This window comes from Canis lupus, chromosome 9 (assembly GCF_011100685.1).
Source record: "Canis lupus familiaris isolate Mischka breed German Shepherd chromosome 9, alternate assembly UU_Cfam_GSD_1.0, whole genome shotgun sequence".
Classification (NCBI taxonomy): Eukaryota; Metazoa; Chordata; class Mammalia; order Carnivora; family Canidae; genus Canis; species Canis lupus.
The window spans coordinates 51,750,562-51,771,687 of NC_049230.1; the positions used below are offsets into that span (position 1 = coordinate 51,750,562).

General features: G+C 47.0%; 1 protein-coding gene and 1 non-coding gene across 8 annotated transcripts in view; both read left to right on the plus strand.

Annotated features, from left to right (window-relative positions):
• Positions 1-21,126, plus strand: part of DDX31 (DEAD-box helicase 31) — a 69,572-nt gene that overhangs the window by 41,856 nt on the left and 6,590 nt on the right. For 5 of the 7 annotated variants that reach the window (XM_038548929.1, XM_038548928.1, XM_038548931.1 and 2 more), the window contains 3 exons: positions 3,797-3,868; positions 4,112-4,223; positions 9,699-9,867. In XM_038548929.1, the coding sequence (XP_038404857.1) occupies positions 3,797-3,868; positions 4,112-4,223; positions 9,699-9,867 (353 nt within the window). The remainder of the gene's footprint in view (positions 1-3,796; positions 3,869-4,111; positions 4,224-9,698; positions 9,868-21,126) is intronic. The other 2 variants (XM_038548930.1, XM_038548932.1) reach the window with 2 other exon arrangements.
• On the plus strand, positions 3,206-3,278 carry TRNAK-CUU. Its single transcript has one exon. It is a non-coding gene; the product is annotated as a tRNA-Lys (tRNA).

Here is a 21,126-nt window from a genome sequence, read left to right on the forward strand (position 1 = left end):
TGTGGCTCAGTTCATGATCTCAGGGTCCTGGGATTAAGCCCCATTTGGGGCTCCCTGCTCAGTGGGGAGTCTGCTTCTCCCTCTGCCCCCTCCTCTGCTTGTGCTCATTCTCTTGCTCTCTCTCAAATAAATAAAATCTTAAAAGAAAAAGAAAAAAACACTCAGCAAGGTTGGGCTTTCACTGGCACCAAAATAACTGATTAGCTTACAAAACTAATCATCCTAGAGTCCCACGTGTCCCATTGATGCAAACCTGGCTTGTTTAACCAATGTTAACTTGAATTCAGAGGCTAAAGAGAAACTAAATGAAATTGACTATATTACTAATTATCACACAGAGCTACAGCCTAGAAGAGTGTTTTATGTGTGTGATCCGTGTGAGAAGTAAGATGAATAAAGTAGATGCTGGATACAACTTTTAGTTCTGTTGCTCAGTAAGAAATACTGTATGTTTTAATTGTTGCTCTCAGTTTGGGCAGTTCTGTCTAGCACATGGACCAGTGCCAGACAGATAAATGTGAGCTCACTAAATAGGCCTTTACACACTTAGCCAGACACCTCATTATAAGGCCCCTCTTCTCACTTGGTTGAAGTCCATTGTAAATGTCCCTTTGGCACATACATTTTTGGGCTTCTGTGAACAGAAAGAGAGTGAGTGAAGCATCTGTAAAATGTATATTTCATATTTAGGTATATAAAATATATATAGCTATGTCTGGGTGTGCGAATGTTCACCCACCTACAAAGAGAATAAATTTGATCTTTCAACTTTACTGGGAAGCACTCAGAAGGTTCTAGGGAAGCATAAGGGTGGAACTCAACTTGGCAATCAAGTGATTAAAACAAAATCCTTCCATTTAGTTTAAAAATACCTTAGAAGTTAGCAACATCAAGACATGCTTCAAAAAAAAAAAAAAAAGAAAAGAAAAAGAAAAGAAAAGCCACCCTCCCCCCACCACTGCTACTACCTAAAACTTTTTACAACAAAAAAAAATGCAGCCTGAGTATCTTCAGCTCATCTGTTGCCTCTTGGTGTGAAATTTTCATCTTCAAAGTATGGACACACCCAAATGTGTTTTTTTTCTACAAGTTTTTTTTGTTCTGTGAAATATGCCTCTAAACAGACCTTAACAAAAGACTGGGCCATGGTGAGATATTAAAATGAGATCAGCAGCCCCTTCCCTCCCTCAGTCCCTTTGATCATCATTCTCTCCAGGATCAGTAGGGCTTTACAGCCTAAGAAATACTGAGTGTGGACCATTGGAACTGTATTTTCCTAAGCTAGCCCTGGTCCACTGGTTGCAAGTTAGCTTCATTAAGTACTGGGTCTATGCGTCTTTGAGGGGTGGGCGAGCCAGTCCTGCAGGGCATTCATGCGCCCTCCGGGCTTTGACCCGCTCTCATTACGGGAGCATTTTACCTGTCTGGGGCTGAGATGGTGCTGCGTGCATAACTCTGCCCCTGTCTTCAGTTTAAATTTAGACTGTCCTCCCCAGAAGACAACTGAAAAATACCTCATTCTCAAGAGGGGTAATTTTAAAATAAAGTATTTCTGGAAGTGGGGGTAGGGGGAGAAAGACATGCTTTTTCCTGAGTATATTATGTTTTCTGCATTAACTTTTTCTTATATTTTACTAAAACTGACCTCATCATTTCAAACGTGTGAACTTAGTTTTATCGCCTTTTTTCTACCTATTTCACTTGTACACACACATTATATATGTGTGTGTATGTAATTTTTTTTTTTTTTTGGGTTGGGAAGAAAAGATGCCTCATTTTGAAACCTAAAGGGGGAATAAGAAAAGCCCTTTGTAATATATTGCCATATTATCACTAAATCCCCTGACAGTTGTGACACAGAAGCAAGTCACCTGTCACTTAAGCTTGAGGTCTCTTTAATTTTCTCCTGGAATTCGCACCAGGCTGTCTTTAATTTGAGGCCTTTATTGGAATTCTGAAACCTCTCTGCCTCCCTGGCTCTCAGATCTATTCTGAGAGCTGTTACAGAATGTATACAATAACCAACAGAGGGATTCGAGCGGGCTGGAGCTCTGTTTATCTAACACTCTAGAGGGATTTTTGTGCTTATTCGGTCCTGGCTGCCCGGCTTTCAATATCGCTTTGACAACCATTCTGCCCTTCTCATTAATTTTAAACAGTTAAAACACAGGAAAAAGAGGAAAAAGTTTTCATTATTAAAGTGCTTTACTTTTTAATAACAGAGGATTCTGTCCGCCAGGGGAAAGGGCATCCTCGCTAATTTCACATTCATATTAAAAAAAAAACCACACACACACACACACACACAAGGAAGGTGACAGTTGCATTGCTGAGGTGGCTTAACGAAAGGAGGGCAGCAAAAAAAAAAAAAAAAAAAAGTTTGCATTTCACGTCAGTTAAGAGGGTAAAAAAAAAAATCCTTGTTAATAACAATAGCAAATGTCCACTTTCATAACACAGCTCCTGAGTGACTTTTCTCTTGACATTTGAGTGGATAAAACCCTTAGGGGACCATGTACTGTGAAATCGGCTAGACTGTCATCAACCAAACAGGTAGCAGGAATGATTTGACGAAGCTAAAAACATTTTTAGGTTGTTAAGTCTCTATTAACACAGAGAGGGACGTCGACCCAAAGAATGAGGCTTTTCCTTCTCTCCCCTTTGTTCTTCCTCTGTCAGCTTTAAAAGTGAAAGAGACTCTGGAGTCTAGGTTAGGTACGGGGAGCCAGACAGAGGTGCAGGCACCCTGTCCTCCACAGGGGGTTAAGGGAAGCAGGGACTGGGACTCACACTGGCTGTTTCCTGGTGACCCATGTGGGTGGTGTGTGGTGGGTTATAGTAGAGGCTGAGTAGCATCTCTAAGAAAATCCGTGTCTTTGGGGGAACACATTAGCCAAACTGAGTTTGAAGAATCTGGGTTCTTTTGGATCTCAGTTTCACATTCAGTAGAAAGCATTCATGTTTGTTTTAAGACATAGGAAACAGGCGCCTGGAACCCTGGGTGGCGCAGCGGTTTGGCGCCTGCCTTTGGCCCAGGGCGCGATCCTGGAGTCCCAGGATCGAGTCCCACGTCAGGCTCCCGGCATGGAGCCTGTTTCTCCCTCCTCCTGTGTCTCTGCCTCTCCCTCTCTCTCTCTGTGACTATCATAAATAAATTTAAAAAAATAAAATAAGTTTAAAAAAAAAAAAAAAGAAAGAAACAGGCGCCTGGCTGGCTCAGTTGGTAGAGCTTGCGGCTCTTGATCACGGGGTCGTGGGTTCAAGCCCCACATTGGGCTTAGAGCTTACTTAAAAAAAAAAAAAAGATACAGGAAACAGCACTTGGTTTTAGAGGGATATAAAGAAAGGAAATCTTTTCTCCAGGATTGTTGAAGACTGAAAAGGATAGGATTTTTTTTTTTTTTTTTTTATTAACGTTTTCCATCTGTAGAACTTTAGTGCATCCAGACGTCACTCCTCATACAGGGATGGTTTGCTGCAGAGGTTCTGCAGTCTTCTCTGCATGTGGCGTGAAGGAACAGACCACTCCTTAATAGGTCCCTGGCATCCAGTCCAGTGGTCCCGGACTGAAAGAATGGATCTGAAACACTCAAGTCTGAACCTCCCTAGGAATGAGGGAGCATGCTCTGAAATTCAATTTTAGGCAGGCCCCCATGGGGCCCTCTTCAAGAGAATGTCCCATTGTTCCCCTGTGGAATGTAAGGGAGGGGCAAGATTTCAGGCCTTGGTAGGAATAGGACACACCGGTCATGTGAGATCTGCCTATGTTCAGTGGTGTTTTCAATGCCCAAACCAGATTCGGACAATTCCAGAGTATCCCCAGTGGACCTTCATTTTGAACGTGAGTGACAAGAGGCTAGGAAGACAAGTAAGCAAACAAGTAAACAAATAAACAGACCCAATCTACTCCCTCACAAAGCTATCTTCATCTTTGCTTGACTTTAACATCTTTATAGCTCCTGTTTTTCCTCTAGTAATATTGAAAGGATTACCCTTGTTGGACCCTCGGTGGTTCCCGGGTGGTTTTACTGTTATTAAATCTATTATAAAGTGCTTCATTATTCCTGACTCTGACTCTGTCTCTCTTTTAATCCTTCCGCCACCCTCCCAGAAATCCCGAGCCTCTGGCCCCCAGGAAATCCGAGAGCGAGCCACAGTCTTGCAGACGGTATTTGAAGATTATGTGCACTCCAATGAGAGGAGGGTCTCCTGGGCGAAGAAAGGTTGGTGGATTTCCTAGGTGCTTGTGGACAGATAACCCTAAGGACGCTGTCCCCACTTTACCGGCATACCCCTGATGGGCTGAGAGGCCGACCTAGGGTCTTCTGTCTTGCTTGTCCTACAGGGTCTGGAAGCAGGCACGGAAGGCTTTAAAGCCGTATTAAATGTTAATTTCATCCTTTCCCATGTTTCACACAAATGAGGCTTTATCTTGGCTTACGTAAGACTAGAACTTTGACCCAGTGACTTGGATCTCAGGGATCCATTTTTGTCTGTCTTTGAAAACTGGATAGAAGAGACATGACACATCAGCAGAGACCGTCGTAGGCATGGAAATTGGAGATGAAGGTAAGGACAAGAAGCATCAGCCCTGAGCAGTCTCAGTTTGGACATACAAAGGAAGATGAGAAAGAACAGTACTGAGGGGGAGGGCACTAGACCCTGACCCCAATTCGTAGGGAATTTACAAGAGAGCTAGGTGTTCATTTAACATTCAGGCCCTCTTATAGGATAACTTGGCTCCTGGGATCACCAGGACTCAAGCAATTCCCTGGCGTACAGGACAAAGAGCCTGGGGGAAGGGGGCTCAGAACAGCTGGATGGGTGTGCCATGTGTCATGGCTGGTGACTGTGTCTCGTGCCAATGAGATGCAGTCCATGCAGGGCCCCCCCCTCCCCCGGCTTCTTTCTGATGGTTATCTGCTATTTAGAGAAGAATGCCAGGTTGGCTTACCAGTATGTGAACACCACAGCATCATCTTTTCCTTTTATGAATTGAAAATTCTTTTTTTTAAATCATTTAACAGAGCTATTGAGTTAGTCGTTCTAGGTGCTCGGAATATCAGGAATCAAAACAGAAAGAAATCGTAACCTTTCTAACATTCTAGTGAGGGAGCAGACAGTGTACATAGTAAAAATAAAATGAATGACTGAATTAGTCTTTTAAAAGGTGTTAACTGGGGCAGCCCAGATGGCTCAGCGGTTTGGCGCTGCCTTCAGTCCAGGGCCTGATCCTGAGACCCAGGATCAAGTCCTGTGTCGGGCTCCCTGCAATGGGGCCTGTTTCTCCCTCTGCCTGTGACTCTGCCTCTCTCTCTCTCTCTCTCTCTCTCTCTCTCTCTCTCATGAATAAATAAATAAAATCTTTTAAAAAAATAAAATAGGTGTTAACTGTGGAAAAAATAAAGCAGGTAAGGGAGGTAAAGGGGTAGCTGGGCAGAGTGCATTTTACACAGAGGGTCGACATGAGCCCTGCTGTGATGCAGCATGAGCAAATTGAGGGTCATGCCCTCCTGCGACAGAAGAGTGTTCCAGGCCCAGAGGAGCTCTGGGAGGCAGTGTGGCCACAGGAGGGGAGGGCCCATGCAGCAAAGGGAGGCTTAGAAGCTGCCAAGAACTTTGGGGGCACCCCAAGGGCAATGGAAGTCATTGCAGGACTTGGAGCAGAGACATAGCATGGCCCACCAAGGTTGGAAAAGATGCCCTGTGTGAGAATAGACTTGGGAGGGGTGGGAGAGAGTGAGTGCTGGGGGACTTAACTACAGGCAGTTGTGGTCATCAGGAAATAGAGGATAAGAATGGGTTAGTCGGCAGATATTTATGAGTGCCTACTGTATACCCTGGCACATTATAAAAGCAGCCCTTGGTTGTTGTGGTATACCACTGGAACAGATCAGAAGTATCCAGGATGAAAGATGAAGTCCCAGTGATGGCCCCATAACCACTGATATGTAATTAGTGTGTATCCTTCTGGACCCATTTCTCATGGTAGCCTGTCCTTGCATTTCCCTCAAGTGAATTCAGCAGTTCCTAAGGGTTTTCCTCAGAACCTACTTTTAGAGAAGTACTGGCACATGTCTCTCAAGAGGAATAGATTATCTGTCACAGCATAACTACAGAGGTTGGTCGTTTGTTGACAGGCAAAGTGAGCTTGCTGGGTGGTACTTCCCTAGGTGCTGTGCTGCAGAATTTCTGGGTTAATAACAAAGTTGCAATGAAAAGAAAGAAATCAAGCTCACACCTTCATCTTCATCTTTGGTTTTGAGGTCAGGGGTGTTTTGGATATTCTAGTGAGACTACAGCTGTCTCAGGGTGTCTGGGTCGTCAGAGTGAGGCTGTAGTAAGGAGTCCTTAGAGAGTGTGGTTTTGTGTTTTCTTTTGTCATCATCACCGTAGAAATCGTTCATACCAAGAAACAAGCAGAGTTATTTGTCTTCTCTCTAAAGGATGTCGGAGTGGGGCTGCTCTGCAATGTTCAGGCCCCAAGAAGGAAAGAAACATGCAGTTTCCTCCTCTGCTAATTGATTTCCACATCAGATTGGTGATGGTCTGGGAGGAGACTGCCTGCAGTAGGTCTTGGCCTTTCCACATAGATGTTAAGCACTCCCTCCCTTCTCTTCTGGTACGTGGCATGGTGAGCTCTGGAGGCATGGGGGGAGCAGACATGTAAGCGCCACTCAGAGTCTTCAGTTCACAACGTGGGGACAGTGACTGCACCCGGAAGTCAAAACTATCTTCAGCATTTCAATCTGCATATGCAAATTCCCCACTCCAGACGTGCCTCTCTTTTATGCCATTTCAGAGCCTACCTCATAAATAATTAACAAAGCAGCTGGTTTTTGCCTTTATGGCAGAAAACTAGTTAGAAACTGGGCCAAGGATGCATTTGTTTTCCTTTTGCATTTCCTGACCCAGTCATTGTTAATAACTAGCGTTTAATTGTCAGTTTCCAGAAGCAGCCACCTCTTTTCCTCTTCATTTCTTGCCTCCTTTAGCTAGAGATCAAGTGGTTAAAGACTGTGGTAACAGAAGTTTGAACTCCAGACTCCTGAACAAAAATTTCAGAAACTGGAGTCCTTTACCTACAAATCACCCCTTTCATATAGTGAGGTCTGCTTCAGGTCTCCTGGAGGGGCAGGGGCCACACACAGAGAAGCTGAGTCTGGCTTGGAAGGGCTGCTTCTCTAAGTCAAGAAAACCCAAACCACTGGTGACAGTTCAGTCCCCCTCCCTCAGTGTGATCCCAGGTAGTCAGATGCACGTGCCTTTATTCTGTACGGACGTTCGTTTTTCTGGGGGCAGAGGGGGCGAGGTTCCCTCCTTTTCCTCCATACCTCCTTGATCTTAAGCATCATCCATAAGGTACTAATATTCCTGCTCGGATGTCCAAGAATAAATCTGATTTTAGGAACAAGGATGAAATGGCCATGTAGGGTATTTTAGAGTAGATTTCCCTTAGTTTGTCTCTCTTACGGCTATAAGATGGGAGACTGTGACTCAAGCACGTGTTCTAAGTGGCTGCAGTTTCCTCCACCAGCCTGAATAAATGCCCTCTTTTTCTGCTCTCCTCTCTTCTGGGCCCCACAACCCCTATTCCTGCTGCACATTCTTGACACTGCCTCTGGGAAGCATCTATGAACAGCTTCTGCTGGAATTCCTGCTTCTCTGAACCATCCAGACACAGGAGGCCATTCAAGGATGTGAGGACAGCCAAGTATCCCTGGCCCCAGTGAGACAGGAGCCCCCAGGACAAGGAGGGTTAGTAAAAATTCATAGTGTGAAATGCTGCCTGAGCAGTTGTGGAGAGAGAAGACACATCTGCCATTTCTTGGCAAACTCATTGGGCTTGTAGAGCTGTTAGCTGGGCACCTGTGTTTCCTGGGACAGAGGCTCTCCATCCTCAGCTCTTAAGTTGGTGCTCTCCATCCTCAGCCTTAATAGGAGGCTGATGTGCTTACAAGCAGTGTGCATGAGACTGTAAAGGTGCAGAGTCTTTGACTTGGCTCAGGGTGGCTGCTGTCTCCTCTGTTAGACCCGAGTCCCAGTTGAGGCTCAGGAAAGGGTGGTGAGGTGTGGAGGAGAAGAGGCCTGTGTCCCAGGGTGGTGGCAGCAGGGCTTCCCTGAGGACTGGAGTGTATAGCTCCATGTCTGGAACCTGCTATCAGAACCTGCAGGTGCCAGAACCTGCAGACAGCGCAGGCCATTTGAAGTGTTAAAGATTTTCCCTGAAAAAGCTAGTCCCCAGTTATTAAAAAGGGGAGTAAGCACAGATTTACGAGAGGGGTGCAGAGGAGTTGCCTTGGTTATTATTTCTCATCGATTGGGAAAAGGAGTTCACTTTACTCAGTAAATAGAGCTTTCGTGGATTCCCAGGATCCTTCTAGGAGCTGATCTGCTAAAATGACACTTTTTATTACTGTTCATAAACGCCAATCTCCAGGTGCTGCTGGGATATTACGTTTAAGCTGTGGGCAAACTTGCCAGTCCAGTGGCTCAACAAGCGAGGGCGAGAGAGGCTGGTGTTTAGCACCTGCTTTTCCATGAGACAAGCAGTGCTGGGCCCCAGCTTGGCCAGTGGAAGAGCTGGGCTTGGAAGGAAAGTGAGCAGTGATGGGATGGGGGCCCCTTCAGAGCCATCCATCCTCTCCTGCCCTTTTGTAGTGAGAAGAGGCAGACACTTGATTTTCATTGGAATTCGATATATTCGAGGGCATCTGGATATAGGAACGTCTCTTTCCTCATAGGAATACTAAATTAAGGTATAGCTAGAGCTCCATGCTCCTGGGAACCACGTCTGCCTTTTTCTCTGGCCAGCACTGGGCTCTAGAATAGGGGCCTTCTTCTTAAGACAGGACTGAAACCACCATGCAATGTTGGATGGACATCTCAAAACTGTTGGCAATCTTCAATGGGAAGGACTATGTTAGAAATTTAATAATTGCCTTCTGCCTTTTTAAAATTCTGTTTTCATTGCCTTTTTTATGCATTTTTCAAGTGGGTAAGAAGCACTGTATCAATAAATCTTAGATGCTTTAGAATGAATTTGGTTTTAAAATCCCAGGAGTAAACGAAGAAGTAGCAGCCATCCCTCTGGATAGGGGAGCTGGAGGTGGGACTTGCGGGTGAGCAACCTTATAGCAGTAGCAACACATCGCAGTGATAGCATAATAACAAGCGCAGTAAGGCCTTTGGAACCTTTTGAATTTTATAACGTGCATGTATTAGCTATGCAAAAAATAAATGAATTAGAAAAATGCTTTCCTCACATAAAGGTCTAATCTCATTTTTCATGAGAGACTACCACATTGAACATGTTGTGGTTTCTTCACTCATTCTGTTTTTTCAGTCATTTTTACAACAAACACTAGCTGCCTGTTGTGTTCCAGCTACTATGCGAGGCCCCAAGACCGTAATGAAGGAGAAAAGGGGGCCCCCGCCCTCCAGGATGATGATAAGATGCACAGTAAAATCTGAAATTAGATTAGTCAACAGATACTTATGTCCTATCAGGAGTTTGAGGAATTAAAAAAATATATACACAAGTATAGATAGAGGTGGTTCACGTATGTTGTGCCATCCTGGCTGTGCATCTCACGTTGCCTAGCAAGACAAAGTGTGCTGGACAGCTGCTAGGCCAGGGCATGTGTGGCGCTCCAAGCTGCCATCCTGACGGCCTCTCTGACCTTGTTCCCTTGCAGCTCTACAGGCCTTCATCCGAGCCTATGCAACCTACCCCCGGGAGCTGAAGCACATCTTTCATGTCCGATCGCTCCACCTTGGTCACGTGGCTAAAAGCTTCGGGCTGAGAGATGCCCCCCAAAAGCTTAGTGTCACAGCTGTGAAGAGAAGGAAAGCAAACCTGAACAGGTAAGATGAGCTGAATTGGTCCTGTGACAAATGGCTGGGATTCAGGTGGGTATGGAGAGCTCTACCGACAGTGCTTGGAACAAGAGGAAAGATACCTAATCTGAATGTTTTTAAGGCACCTGCAGAAATGCAGTGAGGTCTCTTGTCGGGTCCAGATGTAGGGATATTATTGGGGTAGCAAGACCAACCTATTGGGCTGTCTTCACTGCCTACCAGAAGAGTAACTCAGGGACTTGCTGGAGTCAGAGCTTCAGATGTGCTGTGGATCACCCTGGAAAGCCTCAAGGACTTGTTTGAAAACTGGCATGCTCTGTGAAATTCCCCTGGCCCTGTCCTGGTGAGATGGGAGGGGCTGTGTCCAGGATTCCTGCTTAGCATGACTCTCCTGCAGCCTGGCACTGAGGGCTGACGCTGCAGCCTGGCACTGAGGGCTGACTCCCTGCACCACGTTGCTCTCCTTGGCGCTAACATGTACCTCTGGTGTGTGAGCACTTGTGGAGGCAAGCGCCAGACTCTCCCTCCCTTCCCTGCCTCCTCTCCCTCAAAAAGCATGTTCTGAACTGTCCAGAGGTCTTAGGGAGTAGGGAGGAGAGTAAGGAGGGCTGCCCTACAGGTTGAAGCCTGAGCTCTGAGTCCCCCTCCACAGTCTCAGGAGGTTGTGAAACTCCACAAAATACCTTTGGAAATGGTCTTCTCTCCTCAGAGACAGGTGTACTTTTAATACCAGCCCTAGCCCCTTGCAAGAACCAGAATACTTCAGATCCCATGGGCTGCTTTATGGGGAATTTGGGGATGGGTTGTTGATACTGCTTTTACAGCACGTGTATGAAAAGGATACATTGAACACACATTTGGGGTCTGTGAACCCTTGAATATTCTGGACAATTATTTTGTATAGCACATCATTCTTTTTGCTTGTTAATTACAAATACCAAAATCCACTTGCCCTGACTCTGAGCATCTGTGGGCGTGCCACACTTCCTGCACGTTCCCACACAATGCCTGCTTGTGCATTCACCGCCACCACCCTTGTCAGGGTCTGGTTTCTCTGGAGTGTGATGACAAAAGGGAGAAAGGACCACCCAGTATAGGAAAATGATCACTGGCCTTGGAAGCAGGGGACTCGGACTCAGTTCCAGCTCCACTGTGATGTGAGCTTCGGAGCTTTGGGCCATGTCTCTGCTTAACTTCCCAGAGCCTCGGGTTCCCCAACTACAGAAGGGAGAAGGAAATTGATGTTTTTAGTGATTTCCCAAGATTGTTTTGAGCATCAGCATGAGGGTGGGCCATACAGATGAAGCACCTTAGAACAGAGACCTAGAAACCAGATGGGTTAAGATGCTGGAACATCCAGCTTGATCTGTTCAGGGACTTGGCATCTTCAAGGCTCTTTGTAATGGATAAAATTTGCCTAAATTTAATGCTAGTTTTGGATTTTTTAAGATGGTTGCTTTTTTTTCTTATATTAGTACCTCTCAGATAGGACCCCACTCCAGTAATTCTGTGAGGCAGGTAGTTCTCCACATGCTGCTATTCATGCATGCCCAAACAAGACTAAGACACATCCGGCACTGGTTTCTTCCAGGCAGTTTTGAGGCGCAGGGCACTGCCTGCTGCCCCTGCTACATGTTCTGGGCAGGGCTACAGCCAGAGACTTCACTGACCCGTCCTCCCAGTGGGAAAAGATGCCTCACATCTACTCCCCTACACGACAGCTGTGTGCCAGAGTTAGGTTGCTGTCCCGAGACTGGAGGTGGCTGGTATATCCACATGCTAACTTTGATTTTGAGTCTGTGAAGTTTGAGGTCAGGCCTGAGGGTGACCTCCTAGTGATCTGGAAGCCAGGCCATCCTGCCACCGTCTCTAAAATGTTGGCACTTCAAGAAGATAATGCACCTGCCAGTTGATGACTGGTAAGAAATCCATATTTTGCTGATTCCTCTCCCCGCAAATAAATGCAGTCCCAGTATTTTATTGTCAGCAGCCGATCTACTTTTATGACTGGGAATTGCATTAGCAAGTGTTAATCCAGATAGCAGCTCTTCAGACTGGGATGTCCTCAGCTCTTACCCAGACCCTGGAAAGCAGAGCAGCAAGGCAAGGAGGCCGTTGGGAGGGGGACTTGGAGCCAGCATTGTCCTTACCTTGAGAAGCCACTAGGGAGAGAGCAAGCCACCGCCTCCTGCTTCGCCTGACCCTGCTAGCAGATGGGCACCAGGACTACGATACCCCTGTGAGCGGGGGATTTAACAGGGCTTTATTTAGGGAAGAATGGGCTGATTAGCCGATAAAGAGCATGTAAGATGGTATGGGGCAGCCTTTGATGTCTGGCTGGCGCGGCAGGGAGCCGGGTGGTGAGTGACAGCAGTGTGTCACAGGATTACTCCGCCCGTGACAATACCGCTCTCTGTTCTGGCCATGTCACCACTCAGTTACAGCTACTTTTTGGGTTGTTATGCCCTTCTTTTGAAGGCATTTCTCTCCACACACTGACATCCTCCCATCCCACCCCCGCCTTGATAACGCAGACGGGCACTCACAGATACAGTAGGCACCTTTTTTATTTGGGAAAATCTTGTCACTCGTGCAAGAAGAATGACTTTGCAGCTAATCTGCACATGGACCGTATAATTGTGGTCAGGATAAGCAGCAGAGAAAACTTGACAGATTTTCCACACCTCAGTCAAGGCTCAAGCAAATGCCAGTTGCTGCTTTTTGAGGACTGGGAAGAAAAGTCCATTAAAGCCCACAAAGTGCAGAGAGTTATACTGTGGCCACAGTGATTGTTCTGAGCTCAAGCGTCTCCTGAAATCCATCTGTCAAGAAAGAGAGTGGTTTCTTATGTTTTTGTATGGGTGGATCAAGTAATAGCACTAAATTTGCCAAATTATTCTGCATTCCATTTGATGAGGTTTACTGCCTAGAATAGTTAGATGTTACATGCAGACCTCTGATACCTGTGAACCAGATCCATCCCACGCTAAGCAAGATCCTGTCTCACCTTGTCATGCATCAAGCAAGGGGTTCGTCTGAGCGTTAAAAATACGAAGCAAGGACAAGTTAACTTAGGAGACTATTTCCGTGTGACAGCAAAGGGAAGTTTTATCTCATCTGTATGCTTTTATTCCTTTACTTGACCACTGTTCAGAAAAAGAAATGTCCCCAAATGAGATCTTAATCACCAGGTCTGTGTCTATTTTTTCAGTGCTTAGTTCTGAAAGGAACACAAGATGTTTCTCCCCTGCACACAAATACAGTCATTGTTACAAAACTCTTCTGACACCTACACACAGGCCTGCCAAAGCAACCCCCACCCCAACCACCGACATAGACATGCACACAGAAAGTCAGTACTGTTGGTAAAATATTGAATGGCCCCTTAGCAACATCCATCACAAACACAGCATTTTCCCCCTGTGAAACATAGTTCTGATTTTGAAGCAAGGTAGATTCAGCAGTTTCTGAGAAGCAAAGGTAACAGACCTTCCAAAGTTTCCATCTTCCCAGGAGACACTGAACCCTAGTACTACTGTCTGCTGCGGGAGGGCAGAGTTGTGTTGTTTGCCAGGGTGTCTGTCTGTGTGGGCAGTTGCACATGAGTCGTGAGGAGGCACACTGTGGAGGGCTATCTGACACTGTGGAAAATGGTTCAAGAATAGAATACCTCACCATGTTAGTGCTACCGGGCCAATATGGAAGAGCAAGTCTGCTGGTTTTAACCACCCTGTCTCATGTAAGTTATGTGCTATTATCATGAATGTGCTGTGCTTCCCCAAATGATTTAGTTTGTAGCTACCTAAGACTTGTTCACCTCTGGCCACTGCCACCTGTGTCTTTCTGATGTTTTTCTGAGTACCTAGAACCATCTGGGGCATCGCCTTTATCAGTAATCCATTAACTATGCTCCTCTGTTCTTGCTCCCTCCTCTTAAAATTAGTAGAGAAACAACAGTCTGAATTGTTGACTGGTCGTAAAAGAAATGTAGTTTTGTTTTATTTGTATAAGTTTTCTCAAACCAACCTTGTTAAAGTGTTACCTGATCTTATCAAACAGGTAAGCAATCTGAAATGATAGGTCTCTTAATCCCTAACACCTGGATCTGCATGTGCTTGGCCAGTGCTCAGCAGGCTGTAGTCAAATGCAGGGGTACATGGGGCTGGCTCCCCTGCATCCTGGCCTCAGGTCAGAGCCACCAGCACCCAAGCACTGCAGAGCTTTGCCTTAACCCCAAAGTCCCAGATAAAGTGTATTCTCTACAAGTAAACATCCTCCTGGAGAGGATGCTTGCCAGACTTTTCCCATCTGAATTACCACAAACGCTTGATCACCAAAGTTTAAACTAGGGGTTTTACATAGCTCCATCTAGGGCCTTTTTCAGTTTTGGAGGCCTTTGCCCAGTCACTTGCTCTGGTTCTCACCCTGGCCTAATCAGTAGCTATTAAACAACTACCAAGAGTTCCTGCACTGACTAGTAATCTAGTGCCCCACTTGTGTCTTCGGTGCTGAGCAAGGGAGGATCACCCAGTGATAAAGAGTTGGGATTGAGCCACTTAACCCTCTTTGTGCCCTGGGATGGTTGACTCTCCCTCTTTCTACCTAGTCCCCTCGCCTCCCAAACATGAACATGCAGGAGCCCTTGGCTGTTGGTTACAAAAATGACAATACTGGTGGTTCTCTGCGCCCTCCTTCCCTGTCCCTGTGAGCTTCCCTGGGATGGGGAGTGGGAAGTGTGGCTAACAGCTGTGCAGCACCCTTGAACTTGTCTTATCAGGAACAACCTTGAAAATGTGGAACTGGTCCTCTCTAAGATGAGCATTAAGAAGCTGCAGCTGCACTTCCCTGTAAAGCAATATTCTCATCATTAGGAGCAGCTTGCCTGCCAATTTTTATGTGGCATTTACAACCTCCCTAATATCACTTAATTAGCTGAAGGCAAACCTGGAATATTGCCCACTGTGAAAATTTTCTCGATTTCATTCTGTAAAAAAGACAGATTGGCCAAACATGAGATCAGAGGCTAGACAAAAGCCACACTTGAAAGCATGGGGATCTCTGTGAGAGCGTCTTCACCCCCCACATGCAGGCCAGATCTCTCCTTTTCTGGTCTGCAGCAGCGTTGAAAACTGCTGATCACCCTGGCTGTTTTGCACAAGTGTCTTCATACCACTTCTCAAACCCTGCTGCGGTCAGTGGCAGCCCTCGGCCCCTCATCTTCTTTGGCCTTCTGGAGCTGTTGTCTGTGGCCACTCTGCTCCCCTCTGACCTGTGCTCCGAGCCGAAGAGCTTTCACACCCCTCACCCATTACACTTGTGGCCACCCTTTCTCTGGGTCTCATGGCTCTAATGACTCCGACAAGTGACAACAGCAGACCCCCTCTTCCCGAGGACCTGCATGGCCCCCACTTCCCCATTCTCTCAGGGCTTTTGCCTAGCTCCTGAGGGCCTGGGCTTCTCGCCATTCCTCTTTATCTTTGGACCCAGTTCCTCTGCAAGGAGGTCTTCTCTGGGCTGCCTGCCCAGGTGAGCACCCCACCATCCCCTCACCCTAGACTGCCATCTGTTTGTGTGGGTGTTTGTGTGGTTCATGTCTATGTCCTTCAAGTGTAGCTCACGGTGGAAACCTGTCTGGTTTTTCTCATCACATTCCTAGCACCTCCCATAGTACCTAGTATACAGTGGATGCTCGGGGAATAGTTTTGAACAGGAGAATAGAAAATGAAAGCACCCTGTGATTTCAAGAGGAAGAGCATGGTAGGAAGAAAGGAAAGATAAGGAAAAGAGGTAAATACCTCTTACTTACCTCTTTAGTGAACTCTGCAAACAGCCAATCCTGTGTGGGGGAATTGCTGGGGAGGGGGGTGGGCGGGGAGCACACTTGCTTTACAGAGCTGTCTCCCTGTTGCCCCCTGTTCCACTCCTCAGTCAGACTGTCCTGGGAGAACAAGAATTGGGTTCATCATCTTCTGACACAGTTTCCCTGGCTTCACAGGTAGGGGAGGCCTAGGGATAAGCCAGGTCAGGACCCTGCCTCTAGGGGACCAGAGCAGATACTCCACTGGAAGGCCAGATAGCTTGACTTCAGCCTGAAGGCCAGAGAGAAACAGCTGAGGACCACCAGATGACACCTTGAGAAAGATGTGCTTGTCCTGTTGAACAGGGGAGCAGACTCTGCCCTCAGACTCTCCTGGAGAGCTGTATACAGTAGAGACGCCCAGGCCCCAACCCAGGCAACCACGCTTCAGTGAAGCCTGGAGTCATGAAGAGTGGGATGGAGTCATGAACTTAACAGGTCCCTAGACCCAGGTCCTCGGAGCAGGTGATGGGGTGTCCTTAACACAGTAAGACGGTGAGGTGCTGGCTGCACTGGTTGTGCATGAAAGTATGTCCCACTGGCCTCTCTGTTTGGGAGCTAAAAGGGTCACTTTGATGTTCACACTGGATTATCACTTTGGGGCATTTGTACCAAAGAGAATCTACTCTTGTATGTCCAGACTGGGACAGGGACAGAAAAAGTACTGCGGAAGGTGGCCTGGCCTCTTCTGGTGGAAAAGACAGCACAGCAGAGTTGTCGCTCAGAGCCTGTGTGTCGGCGAGTCCCCTATTGGTTTTGAGCTCGCCAAGTTGCGTTCACAGGCAGCTCCGGGCAGGTGACACAGTGTGGGCGCAGGCTCTGGTGGAGGGCTTGGCCCCTTCTACCCAGCTCACCTGCTACACACCCAGTCTTCATTCCTTCCCTGCCAGGTACTGTGGCCTGACTTCATTATAGCAGTGCACATGCAGCTTTTTACAGAAGAAGCCTTTTGCTTCTACCACTATTTTTTTCTCTCTGACACCATGCAATTACCAGCCCTGTGCCTCCTCGTGGAACAAACAGATCCTCATCCCCCCTGGCTAATGAGGCGATTAGAGGGATTTCATGGTGACCCTGCTCTTCCTCCACACCTGGGTCACCTGCAGACCGTGGGAGACACAGGCTGTGCTTTCAGTCAAGCAGTCAGGGCCAACGACAAAGAACAGGAACCCAGCCAGCCTCTCCTGGGAGGATGCTGGGCAGTCACGGTCCCTGTTGGAGCCTCCCAGCCACTGGAGTTGGGAGACACGGCTGGCCCAGCATGACTCAGCAGACGGCAGTTGAGGCTGCATGCAACAGGATGCCTGGCTCTTCTTTAGATTGGCCTTGCCCAGAGCTCTTGTGGTTTATTCCATTGAAAAAATAGGAAAGAACGTGACAGACCCTAGCTTTTCCTTCACTCCATGTGGTTCGATTCAGTTTTAGTCATTCTGACCTGTCTTGGCCCTTCCTATGGTGACTCACTCCTCTAATCTGTTCCCATGGGCCTCGGGTTCCTTTCTGAGTAGGAAAGCATGCATCCCCAGCCCCTCCATGCTCTCCTTACTTCAAAGAGGCCAGAGTCTTTGCATCCTGTTACACCTAAATGAAATGATTCCAGGTCTTTTTCAGGTGTCCTCTTCATTCTGGCCCTGACGTTACAGCAGCAGTCTGAAATGGAGAGTAACATCTTAAGTACTTAGTAATCCAGAAGAGGGATGCAGTTTGAGCATCGCCCTGGAGCAGCAGCTGGGCCTGGGACTCTTCGGGGCCTCTGTGTGCCCTCGGCTGTGCTGAGTCCATGTGCATATCCCACTGAGACTTCACCAGGGCCCTGTGACCAAGGCTGGTCCCTAGTAACCCAGTGGACATGGCAGGCCTGATCCTGTGGCCCCGAGTCTGAGAGAGCCTGGAGCCCACCTCTGAGCACTTGGCTGGTACCCTTTGTGGAAGTTTCCAGTTTCTAGAGTTAATATTGGACAAAGAAAAAAGTATTTGGAACTTGCTACACATATTTTTCTATGTGCAAATAGTTGCTCTCCATAGCAGTAGAAGAAACAGACTTGAAGCAGGAGGTCATTGGGTTGTGTATATGGAAAAATTTGATTTGAAACCATCAGAGTGGTGACCACTGGAGTGGGTGGTAGAAGCTTTGAGTTTGTGGGGCAGTTAACCTTGAAAGATCTCTGAGAAGAGATGATGGCAGGGAGGATTTGGATCCCCCTTTTTCTCTGGCTTCCTTCCGGATCCAGAGGCAGAAGGATGCAGTGGATTAGGGAAGCCTAGAGCTGGTGTCAGATGTTCTGAGCTTGATCCCAGCCCTGGCGACAGTGTACCTGTGCTGTGGGGCTCATGGGGCTGTGAGGAGTGGGAGGAGGCACTAACCGTGTAACAGCTGGCCCGTGCTGAGCCTGGAGCAAATGCTGCTTTCTCCCAGTGTCCCATCCTGCTTCCTCTTTGAGTCTGTAAGAGAGGTGAGCGCTTCCTGGAATCTTCTCAGTGCTTCCGCCACAGCCCGCCCTTGACCCGCCTGTTGCTGCCTGTTGTGTGGCTCCTCAGTCTGGAAGGCCTCTGCTTTAGGCCTCCCGGCTATGGGGGCCACCACCTCCCCAGTGGCCCCTGCTTACTGTGAGAGCTCCTAGAAATGAGCCCCACTGGACCACTTTCATTTTCCCATTGGTCTGATTTTCACTCTGTGGTCTCTGTGAGATTCAAATGCTGAATGTGCATGATTTGCAAACACAAAAATACAAGGTGTTGTTATTGTTGATCAAAGCCATCCCTGGTCCATATGACAGGTGTCGGATATCTGATGATGGCTCCTTCTCTCCCGCCTTTCCTCTTTTCCATAACTGTTAATAACAATAACAGTCAACATTTAATGAGGGCCTTCGCAACAGGCACTGTGAGAAGCGCTTTGATTCATTAGTTCACTTAATCCTTTTGTGAGTGAGCAGACTGGCACGAGGAGAAATCAGGCCTCGGCCAAACCGAAAGAGTCGCACAGCCCGTGCGGGAAGGTGCCAGGGTCCTCTCCCTTGGAGGGGCCACCTCAGCTGGTCACAGTCCTTCATCTCAGCAGCTCTTCTCTCAGCCCAGGTTCTTTACAAAATCGGGTTTATGAGACTCCTCAAATGTGCAGCAGAGACTGACCAGCACAAAAGAGGACAATGATATGGTAGCTGTTGGGTCTGTTGATGGTAAGAGCGTGTGGGGGACTCAGCATGGACTGGGCTTACAATGTAGTGGGGCCCCTCCCTGTGTCCTGCCCCTCACAGGGAGGGGCAAGTGTTCTTAGGCATCCAGGCCTCTTGGCTCCCTGCCTCCCGCATTCTTGTCATCTGGGTCATCCTGTGGCTTAGATTGAAACTGGCCAACTAAGCCCCATCTTGTTTGCACGTGTGATAGTTCTGACCAGCCCGCTGCTTGGCCTCAAGAGCAAGACATTGCCTGTGCCCCTGTTGTGTTTCACCTGTTAGCTGAAGGCCCATCCCTTTGGCCTGCTAGGGTGTGGCAGGTGTTTTGTCATCCCCTGTGTTAACTGTCCCTGCAGGCTGCTTTTCATCTGGAGATGTGATAAATATGCTCCGTAATATCATCCAAGGCATCCATAGTAATGTCAAACAGGACAGGCCCAGAGGGCTGAGCTCTGGGGTTTGATGCTGCAATTTTACACCGAGCTTATCAATCTCAGACAGCATTTTCAGGATATAGCCCTACCAGTTACAAATACGCTTAATTGTTTCCACACCTACTTGATTTTTCTCCATCTTGGTATTTTCACAGAGAATTAAAATGTGTAAAGAGCACTTAACATGCTCATAGGTGTCTGTGGAGGCACTTTCTGACATGGGGGGTACTCAGCTGAAAGAAAGCAGTTGACTCCACGGGGACATCAGCTAGGTGAGGGGCAGAGCTGGGATTCTAGCCAGAGTCATCAGAATTCTGGGCTTCTACCCCCTCCTTCCCCAGCGCTGCCCACCTGCCCAGGGATGTCTATGCCTGCATCCTGATAAAGCTGCTTTAAGAATTTCTGTCACTCAGGTAAATAATCTCAAAGTTCCTGTCCATTCTGAGATTCTGGTTCCATTCTTCCCTTTTAGGCCTCTGCTATCTCAAAACATTATCTCTGTCCTCCCTTTCATTGTGCTGCCCGCCAGATGGCAGATCTATCATGCTGTCAATGTATTGATTGCTTGTGGCCAGTGTGGCCTAGCAGCATGCCTGCCCTCAACCCAGGGCATGGAGTTGTCTTCTGCTTTTCACTGGGTCTTGTTCTTGGACATAAGGCAGAAACCCACTGTTTATGAATCCCCGTGTCCACAAAGGCACACTCGGGAATTTTTCTGCAGTGTCCATTGCCACAGGGAGGCTCCCCTGAAATGGGGTGCTTTCTGGGGCCCTCATAGGTTCACAGAAGCTAGCGTTGGTTTGATGCTAAGAAGTCACAAAGAAAACATCCTTTATAGGGTCCACCTACCAGCTTACATCTCTGCCAAAACAGAATCCAGAGGTTAGAGGAGTCTTGATACAGTTGCTCTTCAGTGACCTGAAAGCTTTGGGTTTAATAGTGTGTAGGCAAAATTATCGTCCCATGCTACCTGATTCCTTACCTGAACTACTTTGTTGCACCAGAGGGACTGCTTGTCAGATTCTCCCTGGAGTTGTACGTTACTTTTACTGTCATCTGAGAGCCACCAAAACCCCGCTCAGACATTGCTGACTTTTCCTTCATCCATAAGAGCAAGGTGGGAAGTAGAAACTTTTGAGTCCACCTCAAGCCATCTGAAAGCATCACTGTTTCCAACCAAGATCACTTAGATCCCAGCTTTTCTTACAGCTCGGGGGCTTGCTTCCCTACAGAGTCCTTGGTGGGGGCCTCACCGTGGCTCTGAGTCATTGGCTTACATGCAGCAACTTTCAAATCAGAGAAGTAAGTAGATTTTACTACTCCTCTGTGTGTCTATTTTAAGAGAAAAATCCTTCACAGACTCATTCAGCCAGCCAAAGGGAAAGAGGTTTTGGTAAGTAAAGATTTAAATACTTTGAAAAAAAAAAAAGATTTAAATACTTTGATACTTCGTTATAGGACAAAAATCTACCATTTGGTTTATTTTATTTTTCTTAAAATAAATATAGTTTTTTTCTGATTATAAAAATAATGCATGTTTGCTGTAAAAATTCAGGAAATAGAGAAAAGCTTAAAAATCACCCATAAACCCACAATCCGAGTTAAAATTGAATCACATCTTTTGTGCCCTTCAGACTTCCTCTGCAAGTGTACATATTTGTGTTTGTGTCTATAATGAAACTGAAACAGATTGTGCTTTTTTTTTTTTTTTTTTTTTTTTTTTTTTTTAGATTGTGCTTTTTTTAAACTGCTGTTTCTCAACTAAGTTATCCAACCATTACATTTAAGATGTACTCTG